The 16,783-nt window shown below is 40.1% G+C and overlaps 1 protein-coding gene across 1 annotated transcript in view; it reads left to right on the forward strand.

Annotated features, from left to right (window-relative positions):
• The window catches only part of LOC109928331 (tetratricopeptide repeat protein 39A), a 64,254-nt gene that overhangs the window by 45,535 nt on the left and 1,936 nt on the right, over positions 1–16,783 (forward strand). The window contains exons 6-10 of the mRNA XM_048602095.1: positions 2,812–2,879; positions 7,423–7,487; positions 9,553–9,652; positions 10,236–10,301; positions 13,415–13,523. Of these exons, the coding sequence (XP_048458052.1) occupies positions 2,812–2,879; positions 7,423–7,487; positions 9,553–9,652; positions 10,236–10,301; positions 13,415–13,523 (408 nt within the window). The remainder of the gene's footprint in view (positions 1–2,811; positions 2,880–7,422; positions 7,488–9,552; positions 9,653–10,235; positions 10,302–13,414; positions 13,524–16,783) is intronic.

A 16,783-nucleotide genomic window follows, 5' to 3' on the forward strand; every position in this document is an offset into this window, starting at 1 on the left:
CTTTTATTGAGTTGTGAACTTGGAACACAACTCCTTCTAGGTCATCAAATTTTCTATATTCCAAGTATAATTATTATTCAAATGGTACACAAAGCCACTCAACTTCCTAAGCAATTAAGGAATCTAAATATTTTGGCTTTGCAAGATTTTTGCATGTAAAATTTTCTCTTGTTAAACAGCAAATAATTCACATCTAAATTATTGCAGTGTTTTATTGAATCCTTTTCTTCTTTTGACTTTCTCGTTTTACTTGGTGTCAACACCATGCAAGTTGATCACCTCAATTCTAATCTCACTGTGTTTAAGTCTTTCCCCATAGCACTAGAGGCCATGGTATTGGGGGTAGTACATTAGCATGGGCAGAGGATTGGCTAACTAATACAAGAGTTGGGACAACGGAGGCATTTTTGGAATGGAATTCTGTAACTAGTGGAGAGCCAGAAGGATCAGTTATATGTATTGCCCACTTGGATGACAGAAGTGAACGTACTGTTTCTACGTCTGCTAAATAGATAGGAAAGCCAGTAATGAGAATGAGATGAAGAGTCTGAGGGATATAGAAAGGTTAAGTGAAGGGCAAAAACTTGACGTAATATAATGTAGGAAAATACAAGGTTAGGCAGTTTGGAAGGGAGAATAGAAGAGTTGAATATTATTTAAATGGAAAATAGCACAGAACGCTGCAGCACAGAGGGATTGGGGGGTCTGAGTGCATGAAGCACAAAAAACTATCATCCAAGTAAGAGGGAAGGAAGAGACTGTTGGCCTTTATACCCCATTTCTTTGCAAATAAAACTGGGAAGCCTTGATAAGCCTATACAAGGCACTAGTCAGACCACAGCTGGAATGCTCTAAACAGTTTTGGACCCTTACCTCAGGAAGGAATAATGGCATTGGAGGTAATCCAGAGAAAGTTCAGGAATTTCCTGAGCAGGAAGGTTGAGAAAGCTGGGCTTGTATTAATTCATAGGTAGAAAACGAGAGGAGATTTTATTGAAACATATAAGGTTGTATATGGTAGATTTGGAGAGGTTGTTTCGACTTGTGGGAGAGTCTAGGACCAAAGGGAATATATACTCTGAGAATGGGGTTGCTCATTTAAGATAGTGATAAGGCAGAATTTCTTCTGAGTATAGTGAATCCATGGAATCTTTACTGTAGAGGGTTGTCAAACCTCAGTCATTAAGTATATACAAGCTGAGATTGACAGATATTTGATAAAGATGGTATGTGGGGATAAGGGAGAAATGTGGAGTTTTTATTAAAAAAAAAAAAAAAATTTGCTTGTGGATCGTGGGTGTTGCTGGCTGGCCAGGATTTATTGCCTATCTCTAGCTGCCTTTGAACTGAGTGGCTTGTGAGGGCATTTTGAGAATCAACCACACTGCTGTCGATCTGGGTCACATGTAGGTCAGACCAGGCGAGCTTAGCAGATTTCCTTCCCTGAAGGGCATTAGTGAGCCTGACAGGCTTTTCCAACAATCAACAATGGTTTCGTAATCATCAGTAGATTCCCCAGAACATTAGCTGAGTTTCTGGATTAATAGTCCAATGATAATACCACTAGGCTATCATGTTGAGGAGTATCAGATCCGTTATGATCTCATTGAATGGCAGAACAGACTGTGTGTTCCAAATGGCTGTCTTATGGTCTAACCCTCCCCAACAGCACTAGCAAATCTCCCTGCAAGGATATTTGCCCCGGTCTTGTTCAGTTGTAGACTCAGCTTGTGCAACTCCCACTTTCCCCAGAACTGGTTCTGCTGCCACAGCATTTTGATGTTCTCCCACCAATGCCAGCTTTCTAGCCACATGATCAATTGCTCCATTTTCCAAATTCTGTGCTCAATAGTACGTGGAACTGGGAGTAATCATGAGACTACTGCTTTCAACCTCCAACCGAACTCTCTGAAATCTGCTTCCAGGGCCTTATCACCATTTCTCAATAAGTGATTGGAACCAACTTGTATCACAATCCCTAGCTGATTACCCTCCAAAAGAATGTCTTGTAGCCGTTCTGTAGCATCCTTTTACTCTGGCACCAGGAAAATAACACATCATCCTGCACTCAAATTTAAAGTGGCATCTGACCCCCGACTATGGAATCCTTTGTAACTATTTCCCCACCCCCACCCAAACTATGTACCCGAGCTGCCCATGATGCCACCAACGTGGCTATACTTTCTTGAATCGCCGCTGTCACCAGTATCCAAACTGGGATACCAATTAGCAAGCCAGATAGACTCTGGAGGAGGTCTGCGCTGTTTATCTGGCCTCGGCAGACTGCCTGGTGGTCCCTTGTTCTCTCAGTGCTTGTACACCTCTAAACTGCAAAGTGACCACTTCCTTAAACATGCACAGCAGCTCAAGCTTGTGCAGCCAGTGACACTTCTTGCAGATGTGTTCCTCTGGAACACGTGGTGTATCCATGTTTTCCCTTCCATGTGTACGTAAACAATTCTTTACTGAAATACTTTTTATTGTACTGATCCTCATTGGGATGTGTGAAGCTTCAGATCAACTAAACTCAACTTTAACCTCTTACCCACTAAGTTGTTCCTGTCAATTATTTTTTGCTTTATGAACTTTTTTAGTTTGTGTTTATAAATTTTTACAGGAATTAAAAGTCAGTACCAATTCTTAAATATGTGGGTTTGTTTTATCAGAATTTGTTCAGTCTTGATTTAATTTCTGAATATATTAATATGTCTGATATTTAGGATTGAGCGCTCCTCAAGAAATGGTAAGACTGGTGTTTATTGTAGTATTTTGATAACAATAGCTTATTTGCAATGTTTGATCTGCACACAGAGGAGATGCATGCTGAAGTCTGCTACGCTGAGTGTTTGTTACAGAGGGCTGCTCTCACTTTCTTACAGGTAACAGTATTTGTTCTGGGAAAGGGTAATGAAAATTATAACTGCTAAAAGCAAATCAACTCAGGTTAACTTTGAAATTATGACTTCAGTTGAAAGTAATTTTGTTTTCTTTACTGAGCCATTCGCTGTAGTTAAATCAACATTTAAAGTATTTCTCAAGTTTAAAGCACAACTGATTGTACAGAATGAAGGTTAAGGAAATATCATTTGGGCTATCAGGTTTGCCTGGTTCATTATGCTATGCAAGTTTACATAGCATGAACAACTGTTCTGTTGTGATGCAAAAAGAAGAGGAAGAAGCTGTGACAATTCCAGAAAAAACTGAGAAATTCCTTTTCTGCCCCCAGTGACAAACTAATTCACTCCAAGTCGAGGTGTTAGCACAGAATGAGCTAACTAAACGCTTAAATTCCTACAATTGTCAATCCTCTCTCTTAAGGTTCCCTTTTAAAAATCCATAGCAATAGCATATTCACAGTGTATCTTGTTTCTTCTGAAGACACCAGAAAAGAAATACTTCCTAGAATCTAAACTAACTCTTGGCCTCTGAATTTTACAACATGTTTTTTTCAGTCCTTCCATCCCTGTCCATTGCAAATAACCTTGTAAGTAAAACACATCGACCTTGCATGGTTTCATGATATCTCAGCTACGTCCAAACCTGCGTTTCTGGGAAATATATGAACCTAATTTCCATTTTATTCTCATACTTGGGGGTTCTAAACTCAGCATGCTTGTCAATACACAATCTTAACAGCCATCCTAAGAACCTTAATAAAAACCAAAAGAACTGTGGATGCTGTAAATCAGGATCAAAAACAAAGTTGCTGGAAAAGCTCAGCAGGTCTGGCAGCACCTGTGGAGGAGAAAACGGAGTTAATGTTTCGGGTCCGGTGACCCTTCCTCAGAACACTAAGAACCTTCTTCCTGCATAATAACCAAAAGTATGCATAGTATAGAAAGTATGCAAGCCATTGTAAGTGAAGGTAGTGTGGCAAGGAGCTGTGATTCCTAAATGTTTGGGATCACCAACCATCATCACATTTTCCAAGTGATCATTTATAATGGAAAACATTTTGTAGTTTTAGAAGTTTCCCTGCTACCCCTTTTAGGGACCTTGCCCCCACCCCCCCCACCTTTTTGCCTATAATAAAAGAACATTTTTAGTTCTTGGAAAACAATCAATAAGGTGTTAAGTTAACAACATCCACCCAGTCTTTAAACATTTTAGAATGGTATGTTTTTCCTGCTGCATGATCAATTTTAAGTGCGCTAATATTTGCTAAAATCATCTTTTGGAGCTCATGGTACTTCCATTGAAACAACTTTAACAGGACATCCTTTGCTGTAGCATCTTCTTTATTCGGGAAGGCACGTACAAAATGATTGATTAGTAAATTAGCAATTGTTTTACTTTCAGATGTGAGAAATCTTTCAGAGGACTGATCCTTGATTCCCTGATATTTCAAAATATCTGAAAAAAAGTCTTGCCAATTATTGAATCTTACATGTACATACTTTCTTGATTGGTTACGATCTAGAGACAATCTGATCAGCCACTGATGCTTTGCCTTCCCTTGAACTCTTACTTCCCTCATTACAAATGTGTTGTCAGTGTTTGTCCATCAGCATTAGCATAATACGATACATCCATCTTTTCTAATCTTTACTTAGCTCATTATGATTTCCTTTTGCTTTGAATAATCATCCGTTTTACCATTCAATCAATGTTGTCTTCCACCCTATGACACACAAACATAGAAGATAGGAGCAGCAGTAGGCCATTTGGCCCTTCAAGCCTGCTCTGCCATTCATCATGATCATGGCTGATCGTCCAACTCAATAGCCTAATCCTGCTGTTTCCCCATAACCTTTAATCCCATTCACTCCAAGTGCTGCCTTTTGATGTTTTGGTATCAACTACTTCCTGTGGTAATGAATTCCAAAAGCTCACCACTCTTTGGGTGAAGAAACGTCTCCTCATCTCTGTCCTAAATGGTCTACCCCAAATCCTCAGACTGTGACCCCTGTTTCTGAACACACCCACCATCGGGAACATCCTCTCTGCATCTACCCTGTCTAGTCCTGTTAGAATTTTAGAAGTCTCTATGAGATCCCCCACCCCCATTTGTCTGAACTCAAGGAAAAACAATGCTAACCTAGTTAATCTCTCCACATACGGTGGCGGCTCAGTGGTTAGCACTGCTGCCTCGGCACCAGTAACCTGGGTTCGATTCCACCCTCGGGTGACTGTCTGTGTGGAGTTTGCACATTCTCCCCATGTTTGCATGGGTTTTCTCCGGATGCTCCGTTTCCTCCCGCATTCCAAACATGTCCAGGCTAGGTGGGTTGGCCATGCTAAATTGCCCATAGTCTTCAGGGATGTGTAGATGAGGTGGGTTACACGGGGATGGGTCTGGGTGGGATGCTCTGAAGTTCGGTGTGGACTTGTTGGGCTGAAGGGCCTGTTTCCACACTGTCAGGATTCTGATGTCAATTTTGTCAACCCCAGAATCAGCTTGGTAAACCTTCGCTGTACCCCTTCGAGAGCGAGAGCATCCTTCCTGCACACAATGTTCTAGGTGTAGCCTCACCAAGGCCTTGTATAACTGCAACAACATATCCCTTCTCCTGTACTCAAAACCTCTTGCAATGAAGGCCAACATACCATTTGCCTTCTCTACCGTCTGCTACACCTGCATGCTTACCTTCAGCGACTGGTACGCACGAGGACACCCAGGTCCCAATGCACACTCCCCTCTCCCAATTTACAGCTATTCAAGTAGTAATCTGCTTTCTTGTTTTTGCTTCCAAAGCGAATAACCTCACATTTATCCAAATTATCTCCTGCATCTTCCATTGATTTGTCCACTCACCCAACAACCTGTCCAGAACATGCTGAAGAATCTCTGCATCCTTGTCACAGTTCACCCTCCCATCCAATTTGGTATCATCTGCAAACTTTGAGATGTTACATTTTGTTCCCTCATCGAAATCATTAATATACATTGAGAATAGCTGGGGTCCCAGCACTGATCCCTGCGGCACCCCACTAGTTACTGCCTGCCTATTTGAAAAGGACCCATTAATTCCTACTGTTTGTTTCAACCATCTCAATATACTTGCTCCAATCACGTGCTTTAATCTTGCGCAATAATCTCTTTTGCGGGACTTTGTCAAACGCTTTCTGAAAGTCCAAATATACCACATTGACTGGCTCCCCCTTGTCAACTCTACTAATTATATCTTCATAGAATTCCAACAGATCTGTTAAGCATGATTTCCCCTTCATAAATCCATGCTGACTCCGTCTTATCCTTCCACTGCTTTCTAAATGCTCCGCTACAAAGTCCTTGATAATGGATTCGAGAATTTTCCCCAGTATCCATCTTAGGCTTTACTGGTCTATAATTCCCTGTTTTCTCTCTACCTCCCTTTTTGAATATTGGAATGACATTAGCTACCCCCTAGTCTGCAGGGACTGTTCCAGAGTCTATACAATCCTGGAAGATGACCACCAATGCATCCGCTATGTCTAGAGCCACTTCCTAGGATGTAGATTCAGGCCCTGGGGATCTATATGCCTTCAATCCCATCAATTTCCTAGCGCCATTTCTCTAGTAATACTGATCTCCCTCAATAAATCTTGCAGTCACCAACATTTCTGGTATCTGATTTGTGTCCTACTTTGTGAAGACAGAACATCTGACAAAAATTCCAACTCTTCCAACATTGTGAAAAAGAAAAGTCAACTTACGTGTTAACTATGCAAGCATTTGTGCATCGCAGTGTGAAGATTCCTTATCAATGGGGCTGAGTTAAAATAAAAAAAAATTGGTCTACTTGAAATGGACTGAATTAAATGTATTCAGAAAATCTAGAATTCTGCATAATTTCATAGTGCATCTCATTCAGATAAGTATTATGTACTTGGTTTATGGAATAGATCACTTAGGCCAAACAAGACTGCAGTGGCTAGCCCAATTTATTTGGTAGCAATAAAACATTACAGAAGTGCCTGGTATTTGTTTTCCATCTGCATTCTGTCTTGCCTTTTTAAAAAGTGTCACACCTGAAGAGAGGTTTATGGACATTGGAGAGAATACAGAAAAGTGCAGCTGTAAATTAGAGCACCTTCAAGGAAAAGTGAAGAAGTTATCTCCATAACTTTGGTAAAATATAGCTGATTAAAACCTTGCTCATTCATGTTAAGTGTCGTTGGCTTGGATAAATTCAATATTGTTTTAAGATAAAGCTAGATAATTGGGTTAGTGACTGTAATTATAAACCAGTTTCGAGAAAAAAACTACAGGATATTTTGAATAAATAAAAGACCATTTTCATGCAATAAGTATCTGCACTAAGCTTCCTGATGTAATAGAGAGATATTTAGGAGTGTTTGATGCTGTGAGGGGAAAGTTAGTATAAATGAAGAATAAATTCTGGCACATTGAATTACCTTCTTGGCATTACCTTTTTATATTGTCCAATTCATAACATGTACAAGACTTCAAATTCACTTTAATTAACATTTTTATTACAGGATGAGAACATGATTAGCTTTATTAAAGGCAGCATCAAAATAAGAAATAGTTACCAGACTTACAAGTAAGTTTGCTGTGCTCTGCGATTATCGTGGCTAATAACAGTGCATGTAGTCTTCAGACTTAGTCACTTTGTAAGGAAACTAATAGAACTGTTTAAAGAAGAAGCTGGCTATAAGATTACGGTTCGTGCATTACTCCACATCTTTTGATGTGCGTATTTGTTTTGAATCAAATACAAGAGCACAGGCATTAAGGATGAGGAATAAAGTCTTCAATCAAAGCCCCCTTCCACAGGGGTTCCCCAGCATGCTTTCTGTTCACCTTTTTCCTCAACCAAGTATTCCCCCTCCCAACCTAACAGGGCCCCCGCCATGTCCAACCTATTTCCTGCACTTCCGTTATCACCACTGCCCCTCCCTCCAAAGACAACAATAGGGATCCACTTATCCTCACTTTCCATCCTATCAGCCTCCACATTCATAGAGTTATCTTCCTCCGAAGCAAAAACAAATTGCCGGAAAAGGTCAGCAGGTCTGGCAGCATCTGTGGAGAGAAATCAGAGTTAACGTTTTTGATCCAATGACCCTTCCTTGTCCTTGTGTCTTATTTGCATGGGTTTGCTCTCGGAAAAGCCAACTGATTTTCAACCATTCATAACTGCCATTCTCACCTATTTTTCATGTAAATCTATCCGTTACAACAATTTCGCACTCTTTCTATTTTGCACTGGGCACTCTCGCCATCTGTTTGACTCACTACTTCTCCGACTACCCCTTTGTCAACAACATAACAAACATTGCTTTCTGTCCTCTTCCGTTCCAAAGAAGATTTCCATCAGATTCAATATTAACTTTGTTTTGTCTCTCTCCACAGATGCAACCAGACATGCTGAGTTTCTCTCGTACTTCCTGTTGTTCTTCTATAACATTTTAAAGTTTGGATCCAGGCTATTGAGGCAGAAAGTGCTTTGAGTAGTGGAACCTGAATTTTTTTTCCCCCTAAAAGGCTGTGGAGGTGGAGTCAATTCAAGACTGATATCAATAGATTTTTGTCAGGGAGCAAGAGACATTGAGCTATAGCAGAAAATGCAGTTGATGTTAAGATCAGCCATAATATTAAACAACGGAGCAGGCTTGATGACCTGAATGAACTATTCGAGTTTCCATAATTAGAGTCCTTTAGTGGAGTCCTGCAAACCTGAATTTTAAGCAGCTTGTATGGAGGATGATGACAACCCCCCCAGCCCAGGCATCCCTTTTACATGTGATGGGTGCACTGAATATTTTGATCTGCTTCCAATAATTTTGCTCTGATCATGCACAGTTGTGTCATGCTGATGTTTCCTTTCTCCCTTTTTCTTGTGAGGAATTGCTTAGTCTTCACCTAGTGCATCCCACAGTGGTCCAGGAAGGAAAATGTTCTGTGGGGAATCAAACCTACACATAACTGTCTATCAACCATTTTACCAGATAGGAAAATGGGGTATTTGGGCATCTCAAACTTTGAAGGTCACTAAGTGTTTTCTGAAAAAAAAATTGCTCAATTGATTAGCTCAAACCACTGTAACATATGCTAACTCCCCCTTCATTGTCTCAAAATTAAATGCTTTTGAGTATATACAATTCTCTTTTTTCTTCATTGATTACTATAGTTTTGGATTTAATGAACATTATCAGATAGCTCAAGAGATTTTAAAAGTTAACTCCTTTTGGACTGGGACAACAAGGTGCAGGGCTGGATGAACACAGCAGGCCAAGCAGCATCATAGGAACAGAAAGGCTGACGTTTCGGGCCTAGACCCTTCATCCCTTGGATTTAGTTTCTTACCAGTGTGAATGTGAAATCTCTCCCTATTTTGTAATGCAACAGTCTCCATTTAACAAGCCAACAGGGTCTGTTGAGAAGGATTTGAAGGGAATCTCAAAGCTGACATCATCTCAAAATATGCAACTCAACAACAGATCCGTGAAAAGAATGGTGATGAAACTCAAGTGATAAACCTTTAAATGCAAATAATTACAACATTAAATCTGAAAAAAATTGATGTCAGATATAAATTTAAAGTATTTAACTGTGGAAAGTAGTTAATTATTGTGCTCTAATCTTTTTTTATTCATTATTGAAAGGGAACTTCTTAATATTGTGCAGTCTTCCAATTATACAAAAGGAGAGAATTACAGCCATCTTGAAGGAGGTGTTCAACTTGGAATTGGGGCTTTTAATCTAGTGAGTAAGAACATCTGCGTTATCACTTATTTTCAAACTTTGCATTCTCTTTGCTTCAAGCAAGTCATACGGTTCCCCCTTACTCCATGTCATGAATTATTCTCCATTAAAGCAAAGACAACCCATACCTAAGTCTTTGTTAGGCATGTGATTGTAAGGGACGCTCTTTAAAATTAAAGACCAACCTAGAGGTGACCAGGGTCAAAACTGGTCTACATCCAAAGTGCAAAATGTACTGGTACTGAATGGGCAGTCTGCTGCATACAAAACCTAAATTTCTTTTTCAGTGATTATTTTATGATACTGGTGAAAAATATCAATCCTACTAATTTGCATAGCTTTTTTTTTTAAACATCCTGTATAGAAGTACCCAAATCCCAATCAGATCTGACTGAGATAATGAGTTTTGCTGTGTTGTAAGCTGATAACAACACTCCATGTCAAAATCTGAATCATGAAAATATTCTACTGAAACAATGAGAACATGTCATTTTTTTTCTGTTCATTCATGGGATGTGGGCATTGGTGGAAGGCTGAATATTTCCAATTTTTTTTTTTTTTTTCTTTTTCTTCATTTTCTTAGACTATATCCCTGTTGCCAACAAGGATTCTCCGACTTTTAGAATTTGTTGGATTTTCTGGAAACAAGGTAAGAATAAATACTCAAAAGTTAATCTCAAGGAAGAACTTTTTTTCACCTTCGAGGTTAATATTGTTTTTTCTTGGTTCATTTCTTGTAATTGATCCAGTGATTGAATATTGTAGCTCACTCAGCGAAGTACTTTCTTTAAAAAAAAAAAAAAATCCACTTCTTATTTTTGGGCTCAGCCAATGCAGTATACATCTGTAGATTTAATAAGATTATGCACTCAAAATAAGTCTCTGCATACTTAGATGTTAAGATGCTATTCCACTACGAGTTTGATTTGACAACCGCCACCAAAGTTTTTGATGCTTAATTCAAGCTTTAATATTTGTGCTTAACAGTCTGTGAATCACTGGAGTAATGACACAATACCAACAATGATGCTTAACAAAATTTTATCACTTATTTTCAAACTTCATATTCTTTTCTCTGCTTCAAACAAGTCATACAGGTATTTTAGCGCTCTCAAGCTCTCTTTAGCTCTCTTGCCACTGGGATTCTTTTCCAGCTACCACTGAAATATTTAGACCCTTGACGTGGAAGTTCAAATATAAACTTAAAAAGATTTTTTAGAGGCAGGTATAAGCAACTCAATTCAAGAGGCAAATACTTTTTTATTTGTTTGTGATCAACCCTATCATTTTAGAACCTCACTTATTAACCTTTTTGATCATATATTTCAAAACAACACACTTTTGTGCCCTTTCACTTGCAGATCCTCACCATTTAATCTTCCAATTCTGATACCTTGTGCCAGAAAATAAAATATTTGTTCATAACTTGCAACTGAAATCTGTAAGTTATCATAGCATGAAAACATTTGACCAACTTTTGGTTTAATTGTTCTGATCATCTAAATAGAATGGTGATGTGAGTGAGTAACCAATTATACAAGTATAAAGCAACTACTAATTACACTGAAACATGGAACAAATCATGCAAGTAATCGCGTACAACCTTAGACAACAATTATTCCATGCTGATGAAACAAAGATCAAGTTAAAATTGCTGTATATTTTCATACCGATATAGAGAATTCAAATGGAGTTGTTACATTATATAAGAAGCTAGAGTGTCCAAGCAATTAAAGTAGCCAGCATTGAGGGCATGTACCGTGAGTGATGTTGAGGGTTGCAGTGGGTTATAGCAGTGGGAAAGGTGTTGCAGGACATAGTGAGAGTGGTAGAGCTTGAGCCTTAGTCGGTATCGAAGAGAAGATGAACCTTACCCTGGAGAAGTATAGAAGGACAATGACCTAGGATGGCGTGGCCTGGGTTGTGGCCTCCACAGCTAATCTTGAGGGAGAAGGGTATCTTGTGTCAGCACCATTCATTGACCAGGGCCACCAGGACCCTGCACACAAAGCAGGGTGTCAATTCTTCCCTGTTTTTCATGTCCAGGGCAAATGTCAACAACTATATAGTGCAGCGCCAGACTGACATGCTTGGCTGGCTGTACAATTAAAGATGGTACAGGAGCAAGGATTCCACAATATCCACCAAGTGGTGACTTGTTTCAGGAATGGTATGGGATAAGATTGGATGGAAATCAGATGTGACAGATGCTGTGGGATGTGGTAGATAATCAATGAGGTGTGTTTGCTAAGAAATGGTGAGAGAACTCATTAGACCTTGCAGTGAAAATCCCTCCAAAAAACTCAACATAACTCGGGCATCGCCAAACAAAGGTAAGATTCAGCCCTTGGCTTTGCTTAGCTCACAATAACTTTAATAGAAGCTACAAAATTAGTGTTCATTAAGTTTATTTGCCTGTAGTCAGCTGCTGCTCCATTGAATGATTATCTAACATCTGTCAGATCTAATATTCTAATTACTGTTCTGCAGTTCTTTCCTGTTATTTCTAAAGATTCATTGTAAAATCATCATGAATTCTGGGAATATTGAAAGGCTATCAGGTTACAAATTAACTTCAACCAGTGTTCATTGGAGGCTTGTCCTTGTGATATTTGTCTGTTAAACTTACTAAAGATTCTTGTTGAGTAAAATAGTCTGTCAGATTTAAGCTGCAAATAGAACACCTCTCCTTGTATCAGTCAAATACCTTTCAAAAGTCAATTTTAAGGCTGCTCAGATTTTTTAGATTGTCAGTGCATAGACATTTGTGTTCGACCATTAATGATTGCTTGTTCAATAAGCAAGAAAATATTAAAATGTATGCCTATCTGTAATGACCTCAGGATATTTACAACCAGTAAATCACACTTGAAGTGTAGACAACAAGGTGCAGAGCTGGATGAACACAGCAGGCCAAGCAGCATCATAGGAGCAGAAAGGCTGACATTTCGGGCCTGGACCCTTCATCAGAAATGGGGGAGGGGAAGGGAGTTCTGAAATAAATAGGGAGAGAGGTGGAGGCGGATAGAGGAGAAGATAGGTGGAGAGGAGACAGACAGGTTGAAGAGGCGGGGATGGAGCCAGTAAAGGTGAGTGTAGGTGGGGAGTTAGGGAGGGGATAGGTCAGTCCAGGGAGGACGGACAGGTCAAGGGGGCGGGATGAGGTTAGTAGGTAGGAGATGGGGATGCGGCTTGAGGTGGGAGGAGAGGATAGGTGGGAGGAAGAACAGGTTACGGAGGCGGGGACGAGCTGGACTGGTTTTGGGATGCGGTAGGGGGAGGGGAGATCCCAAACACCTATCCCCTCCTCCCACATCAAGCCCTTTACTGGCTCCATCCCTGCCTCTTCGACCTGGTGTTTCCTCTCCACCTATCCTCTCCTCTATCCATCTTCTATCCGCCTCCCCTTCTCTCCCTATTTATTTCAGAACCCCCCTTCCCCTCCCCCATTTCTGATGAAGGGTCTAGGCCCGAAACCTCAGCCTTTCTGCTCCTATGATGCTGCTTGACTTGCTGTGTTCATCCAGCTCTGCACCTTGTTGTCTTGGATTCTCCAGCATCTGCAGTTCCTACTATCTCTGATTCACATTTCAAGTGTAGTTGTTGCATACCTGTTCAGTTCAATGTACTAGAATGATAAATATTAAACCCTGTAAAAAGTGTAAGAAATATTTGTACCAAAATACCATTTTTGACATTCTAACAAAACAATAATACATTGAAAATGCAATCTCTTCTATTGATGAGATTCTTTGTCTTTAGGAATATGGTCTAGAACAATTGCAGGAAGGAGCATCCACAGAAAACTTTCGGGCTCTCCTGTGTACCATGCTGCTTCTTTGTTATCACACATTCATGAGTTTTGTATTAGGTGAGTATTGTTGAGACCTGAATATACTCATCAGTCTTGTGTTGGTTTTCAAAAATTAATACAAGTTTTCAATTTTGTTAACAATGGAACAGAATCTTATGGAGTTGATGAAGATCTTGCCTGCCAACTGGAGAGCTGATGAGATTCTTGTGTTCCCTGCTTTTGGGCAAGCACGCCGCGCCCTTCGATCAAAAGCTTCCCATGGGACAAAAGTCATGTGTTGGGAGCTACCGTTTAATTCCAGGCTGGCAGCTCTTCTGTCATCAGCACAGCAACTGGGGAGGCTGTGCTTGTTACTGCACTTGTCGAAAGCCTTGGATGTAGGAGGGATTTGGGCACAAATGAACAGTGGTGGTTGGGGAGGTCTCGGAGGAAGGAGAATTTTGGTAGCAATGGGAGGGTATTGCCTTTGGTAGCTGTTCTCTGTCACTTCTTGATGCCAAGTCTCTTATTAGGAACTAAATGCCTTTATAAGCAGGGTGCCTTCCCCCCTCAACCCAGGAGCCTGTACGCAAATGCTTGTCATCCTTCCAGTGTGGCAAGTCACCACTGTTTGTTCCACTCATTTAATATTAGTAGCAACGTGAGGCCATTTAAGTAGGCATTAACTGCCCATTTAAGGGCTTCAATTGACAAAGGGGTGTTCCTGCCACTTAGTTTTGGGATGGGTGGTGTAAGCAGTGACCACCACATGATTGTGTCCCAAAGAATTGATAAAGTACTTTATGTTGATGCAAATTCAGTTTAATGTTTCCATTCCTGCAGATGAGACTTGGAAAAAGTTGTATTTGTGTAGTATCTTCATGACCATTGCATGTTATAAAGTACTTCACACCCAGTTAGGGACTTTTGAAGTGTTAAGACACCTAACCACTTTGCACACAGCTGTCAAACAGCAATGTGATAATTACTGCTAAGCTGTTTCTGTGATTATTGATGGACAAATATCAGCCAAAATACTGCAGCTGTTTCCTCTACTCTTGTCTTCTTTACCCCCACAATACATCCACAAGATCCTTTACATCCATCTGAGAAGACCAACGAGATATCAGTTTAATGTCTTCTCTGAGAGGTGATACCTTTGACAGTGCAGTACTCCCTCAGGATTGCAAAGTAAGCCTTGTTGCGCTGTCCTGAGCAGGAGTTAAATCCAGAACTCACAGGCAAGCAATCTACCACTGAGCCACAACTAATACCTTGCTGCAGTTATCCTCAATTCATTTGGATTTTTTCATACTGAAGTGTAGCAGTTTATGGAGAAAGAAAATGAGACTGCTGTCCCATGCTTTTCATACAGAATTCTGATACTCCAACTTGAGAATACTGTGCAATGAAGTTACTGTGAATCATACAATGGGGATATTGACAGCTGAGATCCTAAATTTTGTCACTCATAATCTGATCCCTGAGCTTAGTTACAAAGGAAAGATTGAAGTTATCTTGAAATTATTTCATATGTAACTGCAGTGTCAGAGGAATGAGCATCCAATGACCCTAACAACATAATTAAATCAATGCAAATAAGTGACCTCCTTCATAAGGCTTTTGCTTCAAACATATATTTTCTAACTGTATGCTAGAACTATTAAAGAATGGAAGTAGCAAAATATCAGTAGGATCCCATGAACCTATTGCTCAGAACATTTTTGGAGGCTATTTTTGTTTTGGTTGTGAATTATTTCATAGTGTACAAAGGAAACTTACTTCCACCTGTGCAGTGTTGCCCATCTTTGACAATATCTTAGCCCCTTAGTCACTGCAACTTAAATATATTTTAACTTGCTGCAAACCCAGATACTTTAATCTCTTTAATGGTCTTGTATCCCCCTTCTTCATTAGCTTTAATCTTTCCAGAACTTTGAAATATATAACCTGTCTCATCCTGTTCTCATTGTCTAATGAAGGTGATATTGATGATGACTATTTTAAGTATATATTTAATGGTATCCATTCTCCAGTTAATTTTAAGTCAATGCCCTTTAATTCTTGGCCTTGTTCAACCCTATCCTTAGACTCTTTTTAGTCTAATTTCTCCTCCCAACTTCCAACCTGAACATTTCATTAATGGCAAAGCCTTTACTATGTTGAATCCTAGTGTCTGGACTTGTCCTCCTTTGCAAATGTTCTTAAAACTCATTGACCAGTTTTTCTAATTTCTCCGGATTGGCTGAGTACCCATTTTTAAAAAAAATGTGCGGCCATTGGATTTATTTTTCAAGTTAAGGAAATAAAGTGATGTCTCCTGCTTCTGGATTTGATGTCTCAAGATGCAGTTAGTCCATATCTGGCCCCATCAAGGCATACTGCCTCCTCACTTGTATGGAATGAGCTGCCAGAGGCACTGGTAGAGGCGTGTACAGTTACAACATTTAAGATATTTGGACAGTAAGCAAATAGGAAAGGATTAGAGGCTTATGGGCCATAAGCAGGCAAAAGGGACGAGTTTCTGCTTTACGACTTTGACTCTGAGTAATTTATTCAAGTCAATGTGCAGCCAGCACAAAACACTTTGGCTGAGTGCATGCTTAAAAGGGAGCCAAGCATTGTGAGTGAGTCGTGCCTGTTCAGCAAGTTAGCATGTCTTAAAGGCAGCTGCTTTATTGGAAGTTGCACACATCATGAAGTGAAAACTGCAGATCCTGTGACCATGCATATCATGCTCTCCATCCATATCCCCCATCCCTCATCAAACTTTGTCTTTTATGCCTTCAGATTCTAAAGAATTGTGCAGCCACTACAGGGTAAGAGCTTCATGGAGCGCTCTGAGGAAGCACTATCTGACAAACACAGCCATCAACTCTCACACTAGTACTGTGTGTACCTTAGGGAGTAGTGTAGAACCTTAATCTGCACAGACTGTGACACTGGTCATGTGTGCCTGCAGCCAGGCCAGGGGTCAAGGAGAGTTTGTATACCAGTTTGTCGGTTTCATGTGAATTCTGCTATGGAGGAATCTGGTGAGGACATCAATATATACGGGAGAGCCTTGAGAATGCATACCAAGATGTTAGGTGCATTTTCAGCCTGCCAGACAGTCTGCTATTGGTGTCAAGAAGTGTGGAAGAGCCCTGCTTCACTGTGGCACCAGGCTTTGGACAGATCTTCAAGCCCATTCTTTCCAACATGCAAGTAGTGACAACACTTATGAACCCATGCATGGTACAGCATTTAGTTGCCACAGTCTAAGCTTCCCTTCAAAGGCAGAAACTACCTAATCACAGTGCTGCAGTGGAAGCTCAGACTAAGGTTATGAGATCCAT

The sequence above is a fragment of the Rhincodon typus genome, chromosome 10, assembly GCF_021869965.1.
Source record: "Rhincodon typus isolate 14 chromosome 10, sRhiTyp1.1, whole genome shotgun sequence".
In the NCBI taxonomy this organism is placed as follows: Eukaryota; Metazoa; Chordata; class Chondrichthyes; order Orectolobiformes; family Rhincodontidae; genus Rhincodon; species Rhincodon typus.